Source organism: Giraffa tippelskirchi, chromosome 7 (genome assembly GCF_054371585.1).
Source record: "Giraffa tippelskirchi isolate mGirTip1 chromosome 7, T2T-mGirTip1v1.2.pri, whole genome shotgun sequence".
Lineage (NCBI taxonomy): Eukaryota > Metazoa > Chordata > Mammalia > Artiodactyla > Giraffidae > Giraffa > Giraffa tippelskirchi.
This window is the reverse complement of record NC_137281.1, coordinates 85,199,820-85,221,254: the sequence shown is the minus strand read 5'-3', so window position 1 is coordinate 85,221,254 and position 21,435 is coordinate 85,199,820. Positions and strand designations below refer to the sequence as shown.

The 21,435-nt window shown below is 34.7% G+C and overlaps 1 protein-coding gene across 6 annotated transcripts in view; it reads left to right on the top strand.

Annotated features, from left to right (window-relative positions):
- The window catches only part of MYO9A (myosin IXA), a 223,508-nt gene that overhangs the window by 117,235 nt on the left and 84,838 nt on the right, over positions 1 to 21,435 (top strand). For all 6 annotated transcript variants that reach the window (XM_081506178.1, XM_081506177.1, XM_081506176.1 and 3 more), the window contains one exon: positions 10,362 to 10,481. In XM_081506178.1, coding sequence (XP_081362304.1) covers positions 10,362 to 10,481 — 120 coding nt within the window. The remainder of the gene's footprint in view (positions 1 to 10,361; positions 10,482 to 21,435) is intronic.

The following is a 21,435-nucleotide window of genomic DNA, read 5'->3' as shown; positions in this document are numbered from 1 at the left end:
AGTGTCAGTGCCAAAATTTAGTGTTTTTCCTCCCTCTGTACCATTTACCTCCTGTTCTTTTCTGGTGAGTTTAGGATAAAAGGATATTATAAAATTAGAACGTAGTATTGCAGAATAGAAACTAACAGAATAACTGAAAATGGACTAAGTAGTAGATTCAGAACTTTTATAATCACCATAAGTAGTATGCAGATATATCAAAGTGAAACAGGAATTGGAGATTATTTAAACAGAAGTAGAACATGTGAAAAGCAGAAGGTAACCAAATTCAGATTTTGAATTAGAGTAAGATGTCAAAAATATTATTTCTAATGAAAAAAGAAAATGTAGAATACACAATATATTTTCACTTCCTTTGAGAGTATCTTTTAAAGGAAATATCAGTGGACTCGAAGCTAATTGTCAAGAAATACCTTGATGCTGAACCAAGAAAAAAAGTCCTTGATTTTCTTAAGGAATTCTCTAATATTCTTCTTCATCAAGCCAGCTGAGCACAAATGAGAGTATCAAATTTAAATCTTCTTTTGACTGTTATTTTTTCTTTTTTATAGACTTCCATATTAGAGGAAACAATCCCATTTTAAGACCTTTAAATAAGAAAAATCAAATTAATTGTTTGAAGAATAAATTTGTAATAGTTGTGTGTTATAGCTGTGGCAGTTTATTAGGGAACCATAAAATATTCTTAGTAGAGTCATGTAAACAGGCAACTTGAATGAGGTTCCATGTTGGCCCTGCTAGGAGGTAAAATTAGAAATGGTAATGATTTTTCTGGTCAACAGTGAGGTATGGAAAAACAGCTATTCCAGTGGTGTCATCCATCTTGCCTCTGATTTACTCCTTCTGAATAAGAAAGAGCCTGGACTAGAGAGTACAGTGGAGATCATAACTTGACCATGAGTTATACAGTGTGTTGCTGTGAGTGCAGTGATGCTTATTTGTTTCTTTTGGAGTTACATAAAAATATAGCCAAAGAGGAATTTTAATCCATCTAAAAAGACTATGGAGAGACAAGAAATTCACCTGTGGTATTGGCATAAGAGGCAAGAATGAGAATTTAAAGTGCCATTCAGTGTCTTCATCTACAGGGAGAAAATCTGAAGCCATTCATATAGTGTCTGTAGGTAGAGAGTGTTAATGGTTCCCACATAACCTGTTCCTCTTCACCATCCCACACAATGGGCTGCATAACTCTACTGTACTCCCATTTGATTTTGCAAGTGGGAGAAGGATTCCAGTGACGATCCATTTCCAGAAATAACCAGGTACTAAAACTAATTTCGATATCACCTAAATAGGGTTAGACATGATGTGGCAACTAAACAACAACAACAAACAGGATCTAGGATTTCTCCTGCATTGGCAGCTGGGTTCTTTACCACTAGTGCCACCTGGTAAGCCCTGGGTCTAGGATTTCTATGCAGTAGTCTATCCGCAATTCTACCCAGTACTTAAGACAATTAAATACATTTTTCTTAACAACAAAACCCTGACCATTACTAATAAATTCATTCTGTGTTAGGCTCTATGGTGTAGTGATTAAGATTAAGGGTTTTAGATTGAATGTCAATTCAACCGTGGAGACAGGACTTCTGAAAATGGATCTCTTCCATAAAAGCAACAGGAACACTTGAAAAAATTGTCAAAATAACTTTGTTGGAGCTCAAGAAATTCATCAAAGGCCTGCAGTAATTTGGAAAGTGTACATACAAGAAAAAAGACTGAATATTGTTAATGTCAGTGCATTTTATAGTGTTTAAGCTTGCACTAGTCACCACCCTCCCTCTTGAGCTCTACAGTGGCCTTGAAAACCTGTAGTCTAGATGTGCAATGAAAATCAGAAATGGGACAACCACTGGAGGGAGTAGAAGGGGACTGGCACTCCTTCAGAGCTCCATTCTCAGAGAATTTCATTATTTAACCTATTTGGTAGTTTCATGGAAGACCTCACTTACAAGGCTATCTTTTAACCTGACTTGGAGCTTTCCCAGTATGAATAACTTTTGATCTAGGGGTTTGTCCAAAATAGTCAGAAGCAGTTGTTGAACATTGCAACTCTCTGATGCAATAGATAACAGTTGGGGCAAAAACTAATCAAAACATTTAAAAGGAACACCTGGGGAATGAGGTTTCCATAATGGCTATGAAAAGTTTCTGTGTATTCATGGAAATTTAGGTGGCTAAGCACATGCGTAGGACTGTGTACGTGCCTAGGGCTATGCTCAGTAAAGACCTGAAGAGATCTTGATTTTTTATCTCAGGATAACATTCAGGTTTTGTGTGAGCAGGGTAAGGCAGAGTTCTAAACTGCCTAGCTGAATGTTGTAGGCATGCTTCAACGTAAGCACTCAATGACCTTTTACAAAGACTGGGAGAATTACTGGTTTCAGGCATGTAAAGATATATGCCTCCAATCAATAGCTATTTATTAAGCTAAGTGAGCAGAGGTTTTCATGGTCACCTGTGGCAAAGAATACAAACTTTCAGAATTAGTTCAGGAATGTCCTAAACAAATAGCAACTATAAGAATCAGCAGCAACAGTAAATCCTGGGGAGAGAGAGAAAATCTGATTTTCAGAGTTGCCATGTTATATTATTTAAAATGTCTGGTGTTCTATATAAGATTTTGAGACATGCAAAGAAATGTGAAAATATGACCCACACATGGGGAAAGAAGGAATCTGTAAAAACCTATCTCTGAAAAAATCCAGGCATTGATATTGCTAGACAGAATCTTTAAACTATTTTGAATATGTTTAAAGACATAAAGGCAACCATATCTGAAGAACAAAAGGAGAGTATGAGAACAATGTCCCACTAGATGGAGAATATCAAATTTTAGATACACACACATCAGTTAAGAAGTGGGAAAAATTGTACAGTAACTGAAATGAGAAATTCAGAAGAAAGGTTCAATAGCAGATTTGAATAAGCAGAAGCCGGAATCAGTAAACATGAAGACAGATCAGTTGAGTTGAAGAAGAGGAAGAATAAAGAATGAAGAAAATAAGCAGAGCTTCTAGACCTATGGGATACCATGAGGCATATAAACTTTTGAGAGTCCAGAAGGAAAGGAGGGAAAGGGACAGAAAGAATATTTCAAGAAATAATGGCCCCAGTCTCCTCAAATTTGGTGAGAAAATTAATCTATACATCTCAGAAGCTCAACAGATCATAAGATGGGTGAATTCAGAGATTCAAACTTAAATATATCATAATTAAACTATCTAGAGGTAAAGAGAGACTGTTGAAAGCAGCACATCATGCACAAAGTGGGGTTTCCAGGTGGCACTAGTGGTAAAGAACTGGTGTGCCAGTGCAGGAAACATGAAATGTGGGTTTGATCCCTGACTCAGGAAGGTCCTCACACCCACTCCAGTATTCTTGTCTGGAGAATCCCATGGACGGAGGAGCCTGGCTGACTATGGTCCATAGAGTCTCAAAGAGTTGGACATGATTGAAATAACTTAGCACGCACGCATGCACAAAGTATTCTCAGTATGATTGACAGTTGATTTATCATTAGAAACCATTGAGGCTAGAGAACAATGGCACGGCATATACAAAGTGCTGGAAGAAAAGAAGTCTGTCAATCAAGAATTCTGTATTCACTAAAACTATACTTTAGGACTTCTGTGGTGGTCCAATTGTTAAGAATCTGCCTGCCAATGCAAGGGACATGGGTTTGATACCTGGTCGGGGAAGATCGCACATGCCACAGAGCAACTGCCCCCATGTGTCACAACTGTTGAGCCCACATGCCTGGAGTCTGTGTTCCACAAGAGAAAGCCTCTGTGCAGCCATGAAGACCTAGTGCAGCCAAAAAAAGAAAAAAAAAAAACACACATATACACAGACACAAGAAGAATTATCCTTCAAAATGATGGTGAAATTAAGACATTCCCAGGTAAACAAATCCTGAATGACTGCTACTAGCTGTCCCACAGGAAATATTGAAGGGAGTTCTGGCTGAAATGAAAGCCGCTAGACAGTAATTTGAAATCATGTGACGTAATAAAGAGTACCATTAAAGGCAGTATAAATGTATCTTTTACATTTTGTAACTTTAAAAAAATAATTTTGTAACCTTTTTTTCCTCAAATCTGATTTAAAAGACAGCTATAAAAAACAATAGTTACATATCTCTGTTGGAGGGCTCGCCATTTTAAAAGCTGTAATTTGCATGACAGTAACAGCATAAAGGAAGATGTTGGGAATGAAGTTATATAGGAGGAAAGTTTTTATATACTATTGAAATTAAGTAGTTTTTAATCCAGGCTAGATTGTTATAAGTCAAGATGCTAATTTTAATTCCCTGTTAAGAAAATAGCTAAAAAATAATATAGTAAAATAAATGACCAAAATGTTTAAACTATACTAGATAACATATATTTAGTACAAAAGAAGATTGTATTGAAAGAATAGAGGAACAAAATAATATGTCTCTAAACATGTGTGGAGACTAAATAACACAGTTCTTAATAACCAGTGAGACAAAGGAAATCACAAAGGAAATTAGAAAATAGTTTGAAATTAATGCAAGAAAATATACACCCAGATCTTATGGGATACAGCTAAAACAGTGTTTAGAGGAAAATATATAACTTCAAATACCTCTATTAAAAAAGAAAGAATATCTCAAATCAATAACCTAATGCCTCACCTTATGATTCTAGGGAAAAAGGGCAAACTAAACCTAAAGGAAGAGATAGGAAGGACATTATAAAAAGGAGATCTGAAATAAATAAAATAGAAGAAAACAAAAGCAAAAGCTACTTCTTTAAAAAGGTAAACAAAATTGACAAACCTCGAGGTAGATAGACCAAGAAAAAGAGAAAGGAGCTCAAATTACTAATTTGGGGAAATAAAGGACCGTGTTGCTACTGAACTGATGGAAATGAAAAGGATTATAATACTATGAACAGTTGTATGGCAGCAAATTAAAATCTAGTGGAAATGGAAAAATTCCTGGAAAGATGCTAACAACCTATACTGACTTCAGAAGAAATAGAAAGTCTGAAAGGCCTGTCACAGGAAAAGAGATTGGATTAGTTATGAAAAAAATCTTCCCACAGAGCAAAGCCAAGAACAGTGAAATCACTGATAAATTTTACCCAGTACTTTATGAAATGAAAAATTAGCACCAATTCTTTATAAACTCTTCCCAAGAAATAGAAGATAGGGGAGTACTTTTGTTCTCATTTGGTGAAGACAGTATTACCAGGATACCAGATAAGACATCATAGAAATGAAAACCACAAACCGATATCCGTCAACAGAATCCTTATAAGCTGAGTTCAGCAATATGTAAACAATATTTTATACCATAATCTACTGAAGTTTACTCAGAAATGCAAGGTTGGTTCAGCTTAGAAAAATCAAGTCAGTGTTAATACACCACATTGATATAATAAAGGACAAAAATCACGTCATCACCTCAACATACACAGAAAAGGCCTCACATAAGTGAACACCTTTTCATGTTTTTCATTATAAAAATGCTGAACAAATTAGGAATAGAAAGAAGACTTCCTCAGCCTAATAAGGGGACCTGTGAAAAATCCATATTTGATGGTGAATAACTGAATACTTTTCCCTTAAGTTCAGAATTAAGACAGGATATCTGCTTTCACATCTTCTATATAACATTGCCCTGGAGATACTGGTAAGAGTAAACAGGCAAGGAAAAGAAATAAAAAACATCCAAATCGGAAAGGAAGAAACCATTTTATTTATAGATGGCATATTGTGTATAAAATTTCCTAAGGAATCTACAAAAAAAATCTGCTGGAGATAATAGATGAGCTCATCAAGTTGCAAGAGTCCAAATCAATATGCAAAATCCGTTGTATTGCTATACACTAAAAATGAAAAACCTGAAAACAAAGTTAAGTTGGTGCTCCAATTACAAGAGCACCAACAAATATAAAATTCTTATTAATCAATTTAACAAAAGAATTGCAAGACTTGTTCACCAAAACTGCAAAATATTGTTGAAAAAATTTAAGGAATACCACAGTTAATGGAAAAATATTCTGCGTTCATGCATTGAAAGGGTTAATGTAGTTTGCTGGCAATAATGGACCTACAGATTCAACACAGTCCTGTCAAAACCCCAGCTATTGACAAGGCTAATCCCAAAATTGATATGTAAAGGAAATCTAGAAATGCGTGAAGGGCAAAAGTTGGAGGATTCACATTTCTCAGTTTGCATTAGGCAGTGGTTTCTTAGGTATGACACCTAACGCATAAGCAACAAAATACAAAAAGGGGTAAATTAGACTTCACCCAAATAGAAAACTTTTGTGCCTCAGAGGACACTATTAAGAACTGACAACTCGTAGAATGATAGAAAATATTTATAAAACATGTATCTGATAAAGAACTGGTATCTAGAATGTAAGCATTTCTTGCAGTTCAATAGTAAAAAACTAATAACCTGATTTTAAAAAGGGCAAAGGATGTGAAAAGACATTTCTCTCAAGAAGATATGCAAATAGTCAATAAAACACATGAAAAGATGCTCAATATAATATGTCATCAGGGAAATGCATATTGAAACCACAGTGAGATATCACTTCACAGCTGTAATAAAGTAGACAGGAAATAATGTTGGTAAGGATGTGGAGAAATTGGAAGCCTCATATGCTGCTGGTGCAAATGTAAAATGATGTAGCCGCTTTGTAAAACACCCAGCTAGTTACATTTTACCTAGTAATGCCTCTCTTAGGTAGATACCCAAAAGAATTGAAAACAAGTGTTCAAACAAAACTTGTACCTGATGTTCTTGGCAGCATACTAATAGTAGCTGAAAGATATTGATAGAAACAACTCAAATATTCATCAGCAATTGAATGGATAAACAAACTGCTATATCCATACAATGGAGTACTGTTCTGTCATGTAAATGAATGAGATACTAGTACATGCTACAACATGGATGAAACTTGAAAACATTTTGTTAAGTGAAAGAGTAAGGCACAAAAGGTCACATACTGTATGATTCCATTTATATCAGTTTTCTAAAATAGGCAAATCTGTATATAGAATATAGATTAGTGTTTGCCTAGGATTGGAGTGGGAAGACTGGGAGATGAGAAGGGAAGTGATAGTTTAAAAATATAGAGTTTCTCTTTGGTATGATGAAGGTATTCTAAAAATGATTGTGATGATGGTTAAACAGCTTTGGGAATTTTACTAAAAACCTCTGAATTGTACACTTTAGATAAGTGAATTGTGTGCTATGTGAATTGTATTTCTATGAAGCTGTTATATACAAATGTGCAGAGTTAATGTCTGTAGTGGCTTTATTTATAATAACCCCCAAATGGAAACATCCAAATAACCATCAGTGAAAGAAACGATAACCAAATTGTGATATATTCCTACCTTGTTACATTATTTAGCAATTAAAATACTAAACTACTGATACGATGAATGAGTCACAAAAATATTTATCAGAAAGCCAGACATGAAAGAATATGTACTGTATGATTTCACTTAGTTTAAGAACAGGCTAAATAATACATAGATCATTAGTTGGTTCACTCTGGGAGGGGTAGGGATGGTATTTACCAGAAGGGAATACAAGAACTAGTTGAGGTGATGAAAGTGTTCTATATCTTGATTGAGGATTACATGATATAATTGTCTGTTCAAGCTTATCAAACTGTATGCTTGAGATTAGTGAATTTTACTGTATGTGAAATTTGTCTTTAAAAATGACCATTAAAAATATACCTTTAAAAAAGGCCTGGGAACTGGCATTATAGAAACTGTTACAGGATCAGAGACATGGTTTCAGATTTGAATGCTACAAGGAAGCTGGAATTAAGCCCCTGTTATGTAGTATAAGGAGCTTCAAAGAGCTTGAACTTTTCTGTCACTGAAAAGATAATTGAAAAATTCTATTTATTGGCCCTGCCTAGGAGGAACAAGAATAATCTTATCAATATGTGTAAGGCCTTGGATAAAATTTGAAAACAAAGGTTGCCTAAAAAAAGCAGTGTTCTGTATCTTCACCGTGCATGGGTTATGGCTGTTAACCATGCATAGGAATTTATGCAGTTTGATGCATAATCTCAGACTGAGAAATTATCCAGGCTAGACTAAAAACTAGCACAAGCAAACACTAAATAAACCTTTTAAGAGTTTGAGACTCCACTGCAAATGTACTTATAAAACCATTCTAGGAAACCAAACTGTCTTGACAGGGAGCTGATGAACACAACAAAGAGAGGAATATCAATTTAAGGTTTGGAAATAGTATTAGAATCTGTAAAGCAATCTTTAAAATTGGGAAAGAGTTAAAAGAAGGCATAGAAAGCAAAATGGAAGAATTTTCATTCATACCTGAATTGTAGGTATGCCGGTAAGACACAAAACGATCACAAGATAGAAAATTACCCATTATCCAGTTGAAATTGTGCTTAGTTGGGCTTCCTTGGTGCCTCAGATGGTAAAGAATCCACCTGCAGTGCGAGAGACCTGGGTTCGATCACTGGATTGGGAAGATCCCCTGGAGGAGGGCATGGCAACCCACTCCAGTATTCTTGCCTGAAGAATCCCCATGGATAGAGGAGCCTGGTGGGCTGCAGTCCATGGGGTTGCAAAGAGTTGGACACGACTGAGAGACTAATATGAGTACAATGGCTGTATTAATTCTGAGTGAGTTTTAACTTAAGATTACATAATAATTTAGTATATTTAATATTCTGAACTTAAAATGCTTTAATACCATAATTTTCTTAAATTATTTCTGACTGCTATATATCATTAGTTATTGAAGGGCCTGAAACTCTGATGATAACTTTAGAAAATTACAATGTGGATAGAGTATGAGTAGAACTCACCAGGTGTTTTTTTCCTCAAATGGTCTCCCTCCACTGATAGCCTCCCAACTCTACCCCACCATGTTACTAGCCAAATGTAGGCTCATCTGAGCCTAAGCATTCCTTCTCCAAGCACCCAATCAAGGTGGGAGATTATTGAGAAGAGAATATTTTTATTGAGGTATCTTTTGACTAAGAAATGGTGGTAACTTGCTAAAACTTGTCTCTTTTGAAACATTGAACACTTGCAACTGTAGACTCTCCATACTAGATAAATGAGATAATGTTTTATTAGCTTATTTTTAAATTAACTAGTATGAATTCTTAAAATATTTTATAAAAACCTGATTATACTATATCAGATATACAAATATATATACCTGTGTCTGTCTATTGTAATCTATTGTTACGGCATCATAAGTTTATATCTCCTTAGCTGAAAAGTTGATGCCTATTCTCTGGGTGTTGGTATCCAGTTTAAGGAATTATAGTTTGATTAAACCATGCTTTGCAAACCTCTTCGAATTACTCTGCCTTTGTTTAACTTTTAAAATGATTCTTCCTCAAGAACTATTCATAGATAGTATCTTATTCCTAATTATACAGTACGTGCATACTAGTGGAACTTTAGTACATAATTATGTGTTGCTTAATTTGCCTCCATCTGTTTTTAAACTGTTCACTTTTGTGTTTTAAAGGCAAAGTTACTTACATTTGAACTTAATGTCCTAACTCTAGAGATGTTCTTCGTATAAATGATTCTCAACACCTTCTAAGCCTGGAAAACCAGAGTTCTCTTTAAATCCATTTATTCCTAATATTTATGGTACAATCGTCCTTCTCTCTTTACTGCTCGAGTGACCCACTGTTTCAGTAACACTAATCTGGGGCTTTGGTCCTTGCTTGAATGTGCTCTCTTCCCTTTCTTCCCAATAGTTAATTTTGACAGATTCTCCAGCTTTGTTTTCAGATTTATAAACACAGAAGTGGTGCTGGGTTTTCCTGTTCTGTGGTGCTTTTCTTTCTACTTTTTCAACATTGACACACTTGGATTTCCTACAAGTGTGGTTAATTGCGAGATTTGTGAAAGTTTAACTTTTGGTAAATTGTTTTGGGTTTGTTTCTCTTTGGGATTCCATCAGTGTTTCTTACATTGTTGCCAACTCTATTCTAATTATATTTCAGACCTGATAAAAATGAGTCCATTAAAAAAAATAGCACCATACAAATTGTTTTTGTAATTTCCCTAGTATTTTAAATTAGAGATTTTTGGTATGGTGTTAACGCAACAACATGTTGAGTACTGAAAAAGAATACTTTGAATACCTAAACAGGACCTTTATTTTTTTCTTTTTGTGTAATTTCTTCAAATTAATTGGAAAAATTATTCACATTTAACCACAATTACTTGATACATTTTTATGTACTCTTAAAATAGTTGGCAGCATTGTCCTTGATTCTCTGTTGGTGTGGGCTTATATAATGTCTTTTTCTTTTCTCCATTTTTTTGTTTTTCTTTTGCTTCCTAAGGACATGATGATACAGCGCCATGTGCAGTTTTGAAAAGTATGGATAGTATTAGCTTTCTCCAACACCCAGTCCACCAGAGGAGCTTAGAGATTCTGCAGAGGTGCAAGGAAGAGAAGTACAGTAAGGCTGCAAATCCTGATTAATAAACTCTGTGTTATCACATCCATTTGGAAATGGAAACCAGGAGCATTCTACACCTGGGTGGAACCTAAATGAAATAGACAATGTGACCTCTATCATCCTTTGACCAGAGAGTCTCAGGATACTGCCATTGAGACTTTCATTCTTTTTCTTGACATAAAGAAAGAATTGATATATATATAAAGATAATATACATGTTCTTTTAATTTGGATGACTATTTGTCTGTGATCCTTGAGTTGTTATTTATACTTGGTTACAAACTTTTAATTGATTTCCATTTTTGTCTTTAAAGTATCCAAATGATGAATAAAAATGAGTATTGATTTTTTTCCTGTTGATTTTTTTTTTGACCTTTACTGAAATCTAGTTGAGGTAGAATAAACTGCAGGCCAAAGCATACAGGTTTGACATATATGTGAACTCATCACCATCAAGATAATTAACATATCTAACAGTGCCAATAATTTCCTCTATCTCTTGAATTCCTGCTGATTTTTATGCTTATTTATACTTGAACTTCAACATCAGCAGTGTTGCTTTCATGTATCATTGGCAAATCCACTTAATTTGACTATAATTCTCCTATCAGACTTTGCCATGTCTGGTTTGGAGCAAAACCACCAGTTAATGTTTTGGCTTAAGGAAGAATGATAGAATAATAATGGGTGTTGTTTTATATATATATAATTGGTGTGAAAAGATGCCCTTGGTCTCCATTTTCTCCTTTTCTATTTGTTCTACTAATTCTGCATGAAAATGTATTCTTTTGGTTGTGGAATTACTGTTGTTTGGCTGTTGCTATTGCTGTAGTGAGAATAAAGGGATCCTTAAGAATACTAGGAATACTTAAGAATACTAACTCAGCCATTTGCATATAATATAATGGACCTAAATTAGTTAGTCTTGTATTTTGAGCTTTTTACTGATCACAGATTTACTTTGCTAACTTCACAATTCTGTGACTGAAATTGCATGGAATATTAGTGTTTAATTATCAGTAAAAGGAGAATATAAGTAGAATTCCTAAAGGCAAATGTTGTGGATTCTTTCTTCAATTCTTACTATACTGTTTTGGTATAAGAAAATGTGTAATACATTTTGAAAAATATTATTAAATATTTTCTCATTCTAGAAAAGCAAAGGTAAGTATTTAATTTTAAAAATACATCTTTAAATGTTATTCTTAATTATTGCTCTTGTTTCTAAAAGGTATACAAGTCTTTATTCCAAATACACATCTTCCTTTTCTAAATCTTTTAATCCAGGACATATTATTGAAAACAGTCGACAAATCTTTTGAGGGGGCACTTAAATGAGTTCTTTTTAACTTTTAAATAATTACAAGTAGTTTATTTGCTTTGTCAATTTTCATGACTCACAGGCCTGATTGTTTCCAGGTAGGTATGTATGGGTGTAGAATAGGAAGGCACCAATTTCATCATGAGCTGCAGGAGGATATTGTACATTGTATTCTTGCAAATTTATTTCTACATTTGTGGAAGTGGACTTTTCCACTACTTTAGGTAGTTTATGCTATTTTCCATTATATTACTACCAATAATTAAAATTTTATAATATATAAAATTATAAATTCAAGTTTGGGAGATTGTTTTTAAAAAATTAGGGGACTAACTAGTGTTAGGTAGTAGTAATTGTGAATTGGTAAGGTAAATAAACCCTGCCACAGGTAGTGATGGTAAAACCTGGAAAAAAATTTTAAGGTAACAATTGATTAAAAACACTGGAAAAGAGACCAAAAATACTAACAGACCAAAAAGAAGCGGAAACTAATGGGAAGTTTATTCTTTAAGTAGTGGGTAGAAAGAAAGACAGTGAAGTCGCTCAGTCATGTCCAACTCTTTGCGACTGCATAGACTATAGCCTACCAGGCTCTACTGTCGATGGGATTTTCCAAGCAAGAATACTGGAGTGGGTTGCCATTTCCTTCTCCAGCAGATCTTCCTGACTCAAGGATTGAACCCCAGTCTCTCACATTGTAGGCAGACGCTTTACCGTCTGAGCCACCAGGGAAGTCCATGGATAAGTAGTGGGTAAGAATTGGGAATTTGTGGCTTTTTACACAAGGTGCTCCCTAACTCCCCTAGCTCCAGGGACAGAAAACTACAACTATACTGGTTTGAAGTGTCAGAGGACTAAGTTGAGGACTGGCAAAGAAGCTTGAAGTTTAGGAGGAAAATCCTGGAATGGAGAGAGCTGCCAAAAGGCTAACGCCTAAACTTAGAGCCATCCATACCTGGTTGACTGTCCTGAGTATTTGGGAACTCTGTCGAAGAGTAGTATAAATCACTTCCCTGACGGCCCAGTGGTTAAGACTCTGTGCTCTCAATGCAGAGGATACGGGTTCAATACCTAGTCAGGAATTAAGATCCTGCATGCCACACAATATGGCCAAAAAGATTAAAAATAAATAAATAAATAGAATTGCAAACCAAATAGGAGATAATTTTTGAAAAACACAAGTGCAGTTTACTGATTTTTTAAACAGAGGGCCTTTTGTTATCTCTTCATAGTTCCTCTTAGGGGATATCTGAATTCTTACTGTCTTTAGTTAGAATCCCAGAAGTAGAGATGAGAGAGAAAGAGGCAAAAAACTATAGTGGCTGAAATGGTAGATAAAAACTTCTCATGTTTGAGAAAAACTAACTTGGAGATTCAAGACAATCAGTGACCTCCAGCTAGAACCAATGCAAAAGAAAACCGCTACTAGACACATTGTAGGCAAATTGCTAAATGCCAGAAATAAAAAGGAAATCTTGAAGCAGCCAGAGGAAATTACATTAAATACAGGAGAATGCAGGCACACCTCTGAGCAGTTTCAGAACTGATTCTAGATCACTGTAATAAAGCAAATATCACAATGAAGAGAGATGAATATTTTGGTTTCCCAGTACACATAAAAGTTATATTTATGCTATATTGTAATCTACCAGTTGTGCAATAGTTTTATGTTGGAAAAAAAATGATATACCTTAATTAAAAATACTTTATTGCTAAAAAATGGTAACTATAATCCAAGCCTTCAGGGAGTAGTAGTTACATCAAAGATCACTGATCACAGATCACTGTAACAAATATTATAATAATGAAAAACTTTGAAATATTGCAAGCATTATCAAAATGTGACACAGAGACACTGTGTGAGCAAATGCTGTTGGAAAAACGGTGCTGATAGACATGCTCAACACAGGGTTGCCACAATCTTCTTGTAAAAAATGCAGTATCTCCAAAGCGTGATAAATGAAGTGCAATAAAATGAGACTTGCTTATAATGATATGATTAACACCTGTCTTCTCATTGAAAGTAATGGAGGCTGAAATTTAAAATCCAATAGAACAATGCAAGACCCAGATAACAAAAACAGCTATAAAAGCTATGATTTATAGTTTGCGGACAGATAAATTAATTGTCTATTAGAAGAAAAATCAAGTCTGCAGAAAAACATAACGGAATTCATTGTTATTACAATGCATCATCTACAATGTCCAATCATCAATTAAGGAAAGTATCTTTCAGAAATGAAGCTGAAATAGAGAATTCCCTGATGGTGGTCCAGTGGCTAAGACTTTGCCCTCCCAATGCAAGGGACTCGGTTTGATCCCTGGTCAGGGAACTTGATCCCACATGGCACAACTAAAAGTTTGTATGCCACAACTGAAAGAGCCTACCTACTGTAATGAAGATCGAAGTTCAAAGATCCTGTGTGCTGCAACTAAGACCTGAAGCAGCCAAATAAATAAAAATATTAAAAAAAATACTTTAAAAAAGAAGCTGCGATAAAGACATTTTCAGATAAATAGATAACCTGATAATCTGAGGGAATTTATCACCATAATATGTGTTCCAAGAGGAGAAATAATGGAAATTCTTTAGGTTAAAAGGAAATGACATCAGATGGTAACTTGGATGTATAGTAGAGGTTGGTAAATGTTTTCTGCGAAGAGTCAGATGGTAAATATTTTAGGCTTTGTGGGTCATATGTTGTGTTGAAACAACTCAGTTCCGAAAGGAGTTATAGACAGTACATAAATAAATGAGCATGGCTACATTCCAATAAAATTTTATTATAGACACTGCTATTTAAATTCCATATATTTATATTTCATATTTCCACATGTCACAAAAATACTCTTTCATTGATTTTTTTTTTCCCTCAATCATTTAAAGGTTAAAATCTCTTTTAGCTTACAGGCCATGCAAAAATAGGCAATGGGTTTGATCTGTACTCTAGTTGACGGATCCGTGAATTATTAAAAGGAATAAAGAAACCAGAAGTAATACATATGTATAAAAATATGACTATATATATTTTCTTTCCTTATCTAGTTCTTTTTAAAAATATATATGATTTTTTTTAGGGTAAAAATTATGATGTTGTTCTGGTGATTTAAAATGTGTCCATCAATTTTTTGATACTCCTCCCTTCAAAAGGCACACGCAGTACTTAGTGATTTCCTTCTAACAAATCGAATGTGGCAGAAGTGACAGTGTGTGACCTTTGAGATTTAGACATAAAAGGTATTGTGGCTCTTCCTCCTCCATTTTATTTCTGGTCTCCCACCTTCTCTCTACAATGATTAGTCTCTGAGATTTGCAGGGAGGAAATTAGAAGAGGGGGAAGAAATTAGGGTTCTTAGGAGCATGAGCTGCAACTCCCACAAAGATCAGGAGCCCTGGAAAGGGAAGAAATAAGATACTGGGAAAAGAAAGAGTGAGAGAGAGTGTGATAGAATGTTACTTCAATTTAAACCCATACTTCTGACCTTCTTGGGTTATAAGAGACTGTAATGTTCATGAACAATATGAAGGACCAGCAATTTATAACTTGTGTAATGCAACTAAAGTGCTTTGAAGAGAACCGATAGCTTTAAATCCTTATCTAAGAAAAGAAATAAGGTTAAAAATCAGTGATCTAAGCTTTTACTTTATGAAGTTACAAGAAGAAGAGCATATTAAACCCAAAATAAGTAGAAGGAAGTAAAGAATAAGGAACTAAAGCCACTGAATAGAAAGCCGACAGCATTAGAGAAAATCAGTGGAAACCAAAAGAGCAATTTTTGAAATTAATAAAGCTTGAGTCCAGTACTGATCAGTAGAACTTTCTGTGAGGATGAAAATGTTTTCCAACTATGCTCTTCAAAACTGTAGCCACATATTGTTATTAAACACCTGAAGTTTTTTAAAAAAATTTAAAACTGAAATTTAATTAAATCAGCTTAAATTTGAATGGCCACATATAGCTGGTGGCTGCTGTACCTGGATAGTGTAGTTCTAGCCATTCTGATCAAGAAATATGAGGGAAGACAAAAATACATTATTTGAAATGAACAAGACATTTACTATGGTATAGACATCAAAAGATTGAGGAGAAATAATGAATATTTCTGGCAGTATATTCAGCAGCATAGATGAAATGGATAAATTCCTTGAATGTAAACAAGTTATCAAAATTGATCCAAGGAAAAATAGAGAATTTGTTTAGTCTTGTATCAATGATTGGATTCATAAATAAAATCTTTCCACGCTTAGAAACAGAAAAGTCCAGGCTCATACAGTTTGGATAACCAGTTTTATTTTAAAAATGTTTAAGAAAAGAATAATACCAGTTCTGCTCAGCTATTCCAGAAAACAAAGGAGCAAGGAATATTATACGAATAATATTATGAGGCCAGTATACTTACTCTAAAACCAAAATTAGACAATGTTATAAGAAAAGCTGGGCTGGATGAAGCACAAGCTGGAATCAAGATTACCAGGAGAAATATCAGTAACCTCAGATATGCAGATGACACCACCCTTATGGCAGAAAGGGAAGAAGAACTAAAGAGCCTCTTGATGAAAGTGAAAGAGGAGAGTGAAAAAGCTGGCTTAAAACTCAACAGTCAAAAACTAAGATCATGGCATCCAAACCCATCACTTCATGGCAAATAGAATGTTAAGAGAACTTCGATCCTTACCTTATATTATACATAAACATTAACTTGAAATGGATCATACAGCTCTTTGGAAAGAATAACATATTAAATTTACAGAAGAAAACCTGAGAGAAGATCTTTGCAGTCTTGAGACAAAATTTATTAGATGGAACGTAAGAGCGTGAAGTATGAAAGAAAAAAACCTGTTATTATTGAAGTTCATCAAAATTGAAAACTTTCAAGATATTGTTAAAAGAAAAAGTATCTCACAGCCTGAGAAACAATATTCATAATAATTTATAATACATAACTGATAATGGACTTGAAGACAAACTATGAAAAAACTGCAATAAGAGAAACAGTTCAGTTAAAAACGGTCAAAAGGTTTAAGCATACACTTAGAAAAGAAGATATATGAATGATCCCTAGGCTCTTTAAAGATTGCCAGCTTTATTAGTCATTCAGTATATCTTCTTCGGTGGCAGTTTTTCCTATACTTGACCAGCTATATGCTTACAATGAATATGTTTTACAATGTGTAAATTTTGCCACAATTTAAAAAATTAATTGCTTATCATGAAGCCTGACATAAATTTATAGGTATGTAGAAGAGACTATTTTTCATGGAATTAAGAATATTAAAAATAAAAATATAGAAACCCCAGGAAATGTCCGCACCTTTTTCATAAGGGCTTCCTCCAGATCAGAGTGGGAACCAGCAGCCAGCTTGCCTAATATTGAGGAAGGCTCCAGTTCTTGGAAGACCTGAGATTTGTGGCAGGGCACATAGACTATGACGTAGGGAGCTTCACATTACTCTCAAAAGAGAAATGAGAAACAGCCTGGCATTTGGAGTCGGGCAGGACTAGGCCCAAATTCTGGCTCTGCCACTTAGCCCCTGTGTTACCGTGTGTGGAAGGTGTTTCTCAGAGCTTGTTTCCTTCTCTGAAAGGTAGTCCCTCTGCACAGGGGCAGTGTGAGACTCAAATGCGATAATGAATGCCAAAGCCCTTTGGCTATTTATTGCCCTATACAGAGACTTGCACTAACATAATTTAAAATATTCTAAAAATGTTATGTGACTAGAATTCCTGTTTGAAAATGGTTGACAGAAACATGTACAAGGTAAGCCTGGAGGTATATCAGGGAGCTATTTTTATTGAGGCTATTTATCAAACTTAGGAAATAAGTATGGGTAAACAAACATGAAGGTCTGCCTTACAGACAACCACAGTAATAACAAAAATTGAATTTTTGGGGGAGAGTGGGGCACTCTGCACTGTTCATGGAACCTTAGTTCCCTGATCAGGGGTTGAATCCTTGCCTTCCACAGCAAAAACAGAGTCCTAACTACTGGACCATCATGGATTTCCCTGAATCTTTATCTTTTAAAGTAGCATAAGAAACCTTCATCTATCAGGGGAAAAAAATCAGTTTTAAGAGTGAAATAAATATCAAACAAAATATGAGAAATAAGTACTATGATTTAAAATTAATAAAAGTATGAATAGATTTACATTACCAATTAGTCTCACAGTGGGTTTTTCAAAAAGTTTAAATGATACCATAAAAGAAATGTGCACAAAAGAAACACCCTATTGAGTTTGCAAGGAAGATACTCCAAAAAAGGGAAGAAAATTCCCTGTGAGCAGTTTACAGTTTAAGAAGAATTCAAGAACATGAATCCAGTAAAGCAGTAACACAAATTTAAGACTATGAAATAATCAGAATGATATTGAAACAGGTTTTGAGCTAAAAGCAGAGGCATAAATCAACAACTATGTGATCTCAATAAGTAGAGGAAACATAACTGAAAATTGCATTAGTAGTATTAAGGAAAGGCCTGAGATGATTATGTATCAATATGCAGAAGAAAAGAATGGGTATGGAGAATAGAAAATGATAATTTGTCATAAGGATAATTGGTATCCGTGACTTACGAACTGAGTAAGTGAAATGAAATCAATGCATTCAAATATGTAAGAAAATAAAGTTGTTCAAAGTTCTAACTGAATTTGTTGATCCCAAGACATATGTTTTCCAGTAACAGTTTTTATATGGGTATGGATGTTATGTCTTCACTTCTCCTGGGCATATACTTAGTAGTGGAATTTCTGGGTCAAATGGTAACTCTGTTCTTGAACTGCTAGCTGTTTTCCAAAGCAGCTGTGTCATTTCACATTCAGCAGTGTATGCAGGAAGGACTTCGCAGGCGGTGCAGTGGTAGAGTCCACCTAGTAGTGCAGGAGACAGGAGATGTGGGTTCGATCCCAGGGTCAGGAAGATCTCCTGGAGGAGGAAATGGCAACCCACTCCAGTACTCTTTCCTGGAGAATCCCATGGACAGAAGAGCCTGGTGGGCTACAGCCCATGGGTTGCAAAGAGTCAGATGACTGAGCATGCAGCACGTGAGTGTAGGCAAGGTTCCAGTTTTTACATGTCCTTGCCAACATTTATCTGTTGTGTTTATTATAGTCATGCTAGGGGCTGTGATGGAGAAGGAAATGGCAACCCACTCCAGTATTCTTGTCTAGAAAATCCTATGCATAGAGGAGCCTGGTGGGCTATAGTCCATGTGGTTGCAAAGAGTCGGACACGACTGAAGTGACTTACTTAACACGCACGCACAGGGAGTGTAAAGTACAATCTCGTGGTTTTAATTTCATTTCTCTGGTGACTAATGATGTTGAGCATCTTTTTATGTACTTAATAGCCGTTTGCTTGTCATCTTTGGATAAATACCTATTCATATCCTTTGTTCTTTTTAAAATTGAGTTGTCTTCATATTATTCAGTTGCGAAAGTTCTTTTTAATATTCTACATTCAAGTTTCTCATCAGATATTTGATTTGCCATTTTCTACCATTCTATGGATTGCCTTTTCACTTTCTTGATATAGAATCCTTTGAAACCCCAAAGTTTTAAATTTTGATAATTTCTTGTTTTTCTCTCTGGTTGCTTATTCTTTTGATGTCATAGCTATATAACTACTGCCTAATCCAAGGTCAGAATGTACAGCCATGGTGGATTCATGTCAATGTATAGCAAAACCAATACAATATTGTAAAGTAAAAAACAAAAAAAAAATTTACTCCCACGTTTTAAGAGTTTTGTACTTTTACCATTTATATTTTGGTCTTTGATCCAAGTTCATTCTTGTTTCTGTTTTTGTTTTGATGTGGACCATTTTAGAAGTCTTTGTTACAGTATTGCTTCTGTTGTTTATGTTTTGAATTTTTGGTCATGCGGCATGTGGAATCTTAGCTTCCCCACAAAGGATCAAACCCCTGCCTTCTGCATTGGAAGGCAAAATCTTAACTACTGGATCACCAACTTCATTCTTCTCCATGTGGTTATCTAGTTTTCTCAGTTTTTGTTGAAAGATTATTCTTTTCTCATTGAATTGTCTTGGTACCTTTGTCAAATTTCATTTGATCATAAATGTAAAGGTTTATTTCTGTACTCTCAGTTCCTGTCCATTGATCTATTTGTCTATCTTTATACTGGTACCGTTCTGTCTCAGTTACTATATGTTTATAGTAAGTTTTGTATTCAGAAAGTATGAGTCCTCCAACTGTGTTCTCTTTTTTCAACATTATTTTTGCTATTCTGGGTCATTTGCATTTCCATATTAATTTTAGGGTCAGCTTATTCATTTTAGTAAAAAAAAAATACAGCTGGAATTTTAATAGAGATTACATTGTTCTGTAAATGAATTTGGGAACATTGCTATCTTAAAACAGTATTAAGTTTTCCAGTCCATGAGCACAGATGGCTTTCCATTTATTTAGGTTTCCTTTTTAAATTATTTTTTAAGATACTTTGTAGTTTTTCAGTAGATATTTTGTATTTTTTTGTTCAACTTATTCCTTTTATATTATTTTAATGCTATTATTAATGGAATTGTTTTCTTAATTTCATTTCTAATTGTTTGTTGCTATTGTATAGAAACAAAGTAGATTTAATAGTGACCTTATATCTTGTAATTTTGCTGAACTTATTTAATAATAGTCCTAATATTGTTTTGTGAATTTCTTAGTATTTTCCACATACAAGATTTTTATCTCAAGTAGAAATACTTTTACTATTTTATATATAGTAGTGTCTGTCTCTTAATCCTATATCTCTATTGTGTCCCTTCCATCTTCCTTCTCCTCTTTGGTAACTACAAGTTTGTTTTCTGTATCTGTGAGTCTGTTGCTCTGTTGCATATACACTCATGTGTATTTATTTTTTTAGATTCCACATATAAGTCATATATAGTATTTGTCATTCTCTGTCTGACTTACTTCACTAAGCATATTTTCTAGGTCTCTCCACTGCTGCAAATGGCATTATTTTATTTTTTTTAGTATCTGAGTAATATGCCCGTGTGTGTGTGTGTGTATACATACACATACGCCACATCTTCTTGTGCCAATTGTTGGCTGATGGGCACACGGGCTGCTTCTGTCACTTAGCTGCTATAAACAGGATGGGCACATGGGCTGCTCCCGTCACTTAGCTGTTAGAAACAGGGCTGCTGTGAACATTGGAGTGCATGTGTCTTTTCAAATTAGCATTTTCATGTTTTCCAGATGTGTAGCCAGGAGTGGAATTGCTCGATCATATATAGTAGTTCCTTTTTAGTTTTTGAGAAACCTCCATACTGTTTTCACAATGGCTGCACCAGTTTATATCCCCATCAGTAGTATATGAGCACTTCCTTTCTCCACATCCCTGCCAACACTTATTATTTGTGTTTTTTAATGATAGCCTTTCTGACTGGTGTGAAGTGATGTCTCATTTTGGTTTTGATTTGCATTTCCCTGGTGATTAATGAAGTTGAGCATCTTTTTATGTGCATGTGAGCCATCTGTGCATCTTCTTTGGGAAAAATGTCTATTCAAATCTTCTGCTTATTTTTTAATTAGAGTTTTTGTTTAAAAAATATTGTTATTTCTGAGGAAGCAATTCATCGTCTTTGATTCTCAGTGTCTTTATAAGATTAATTGATTTC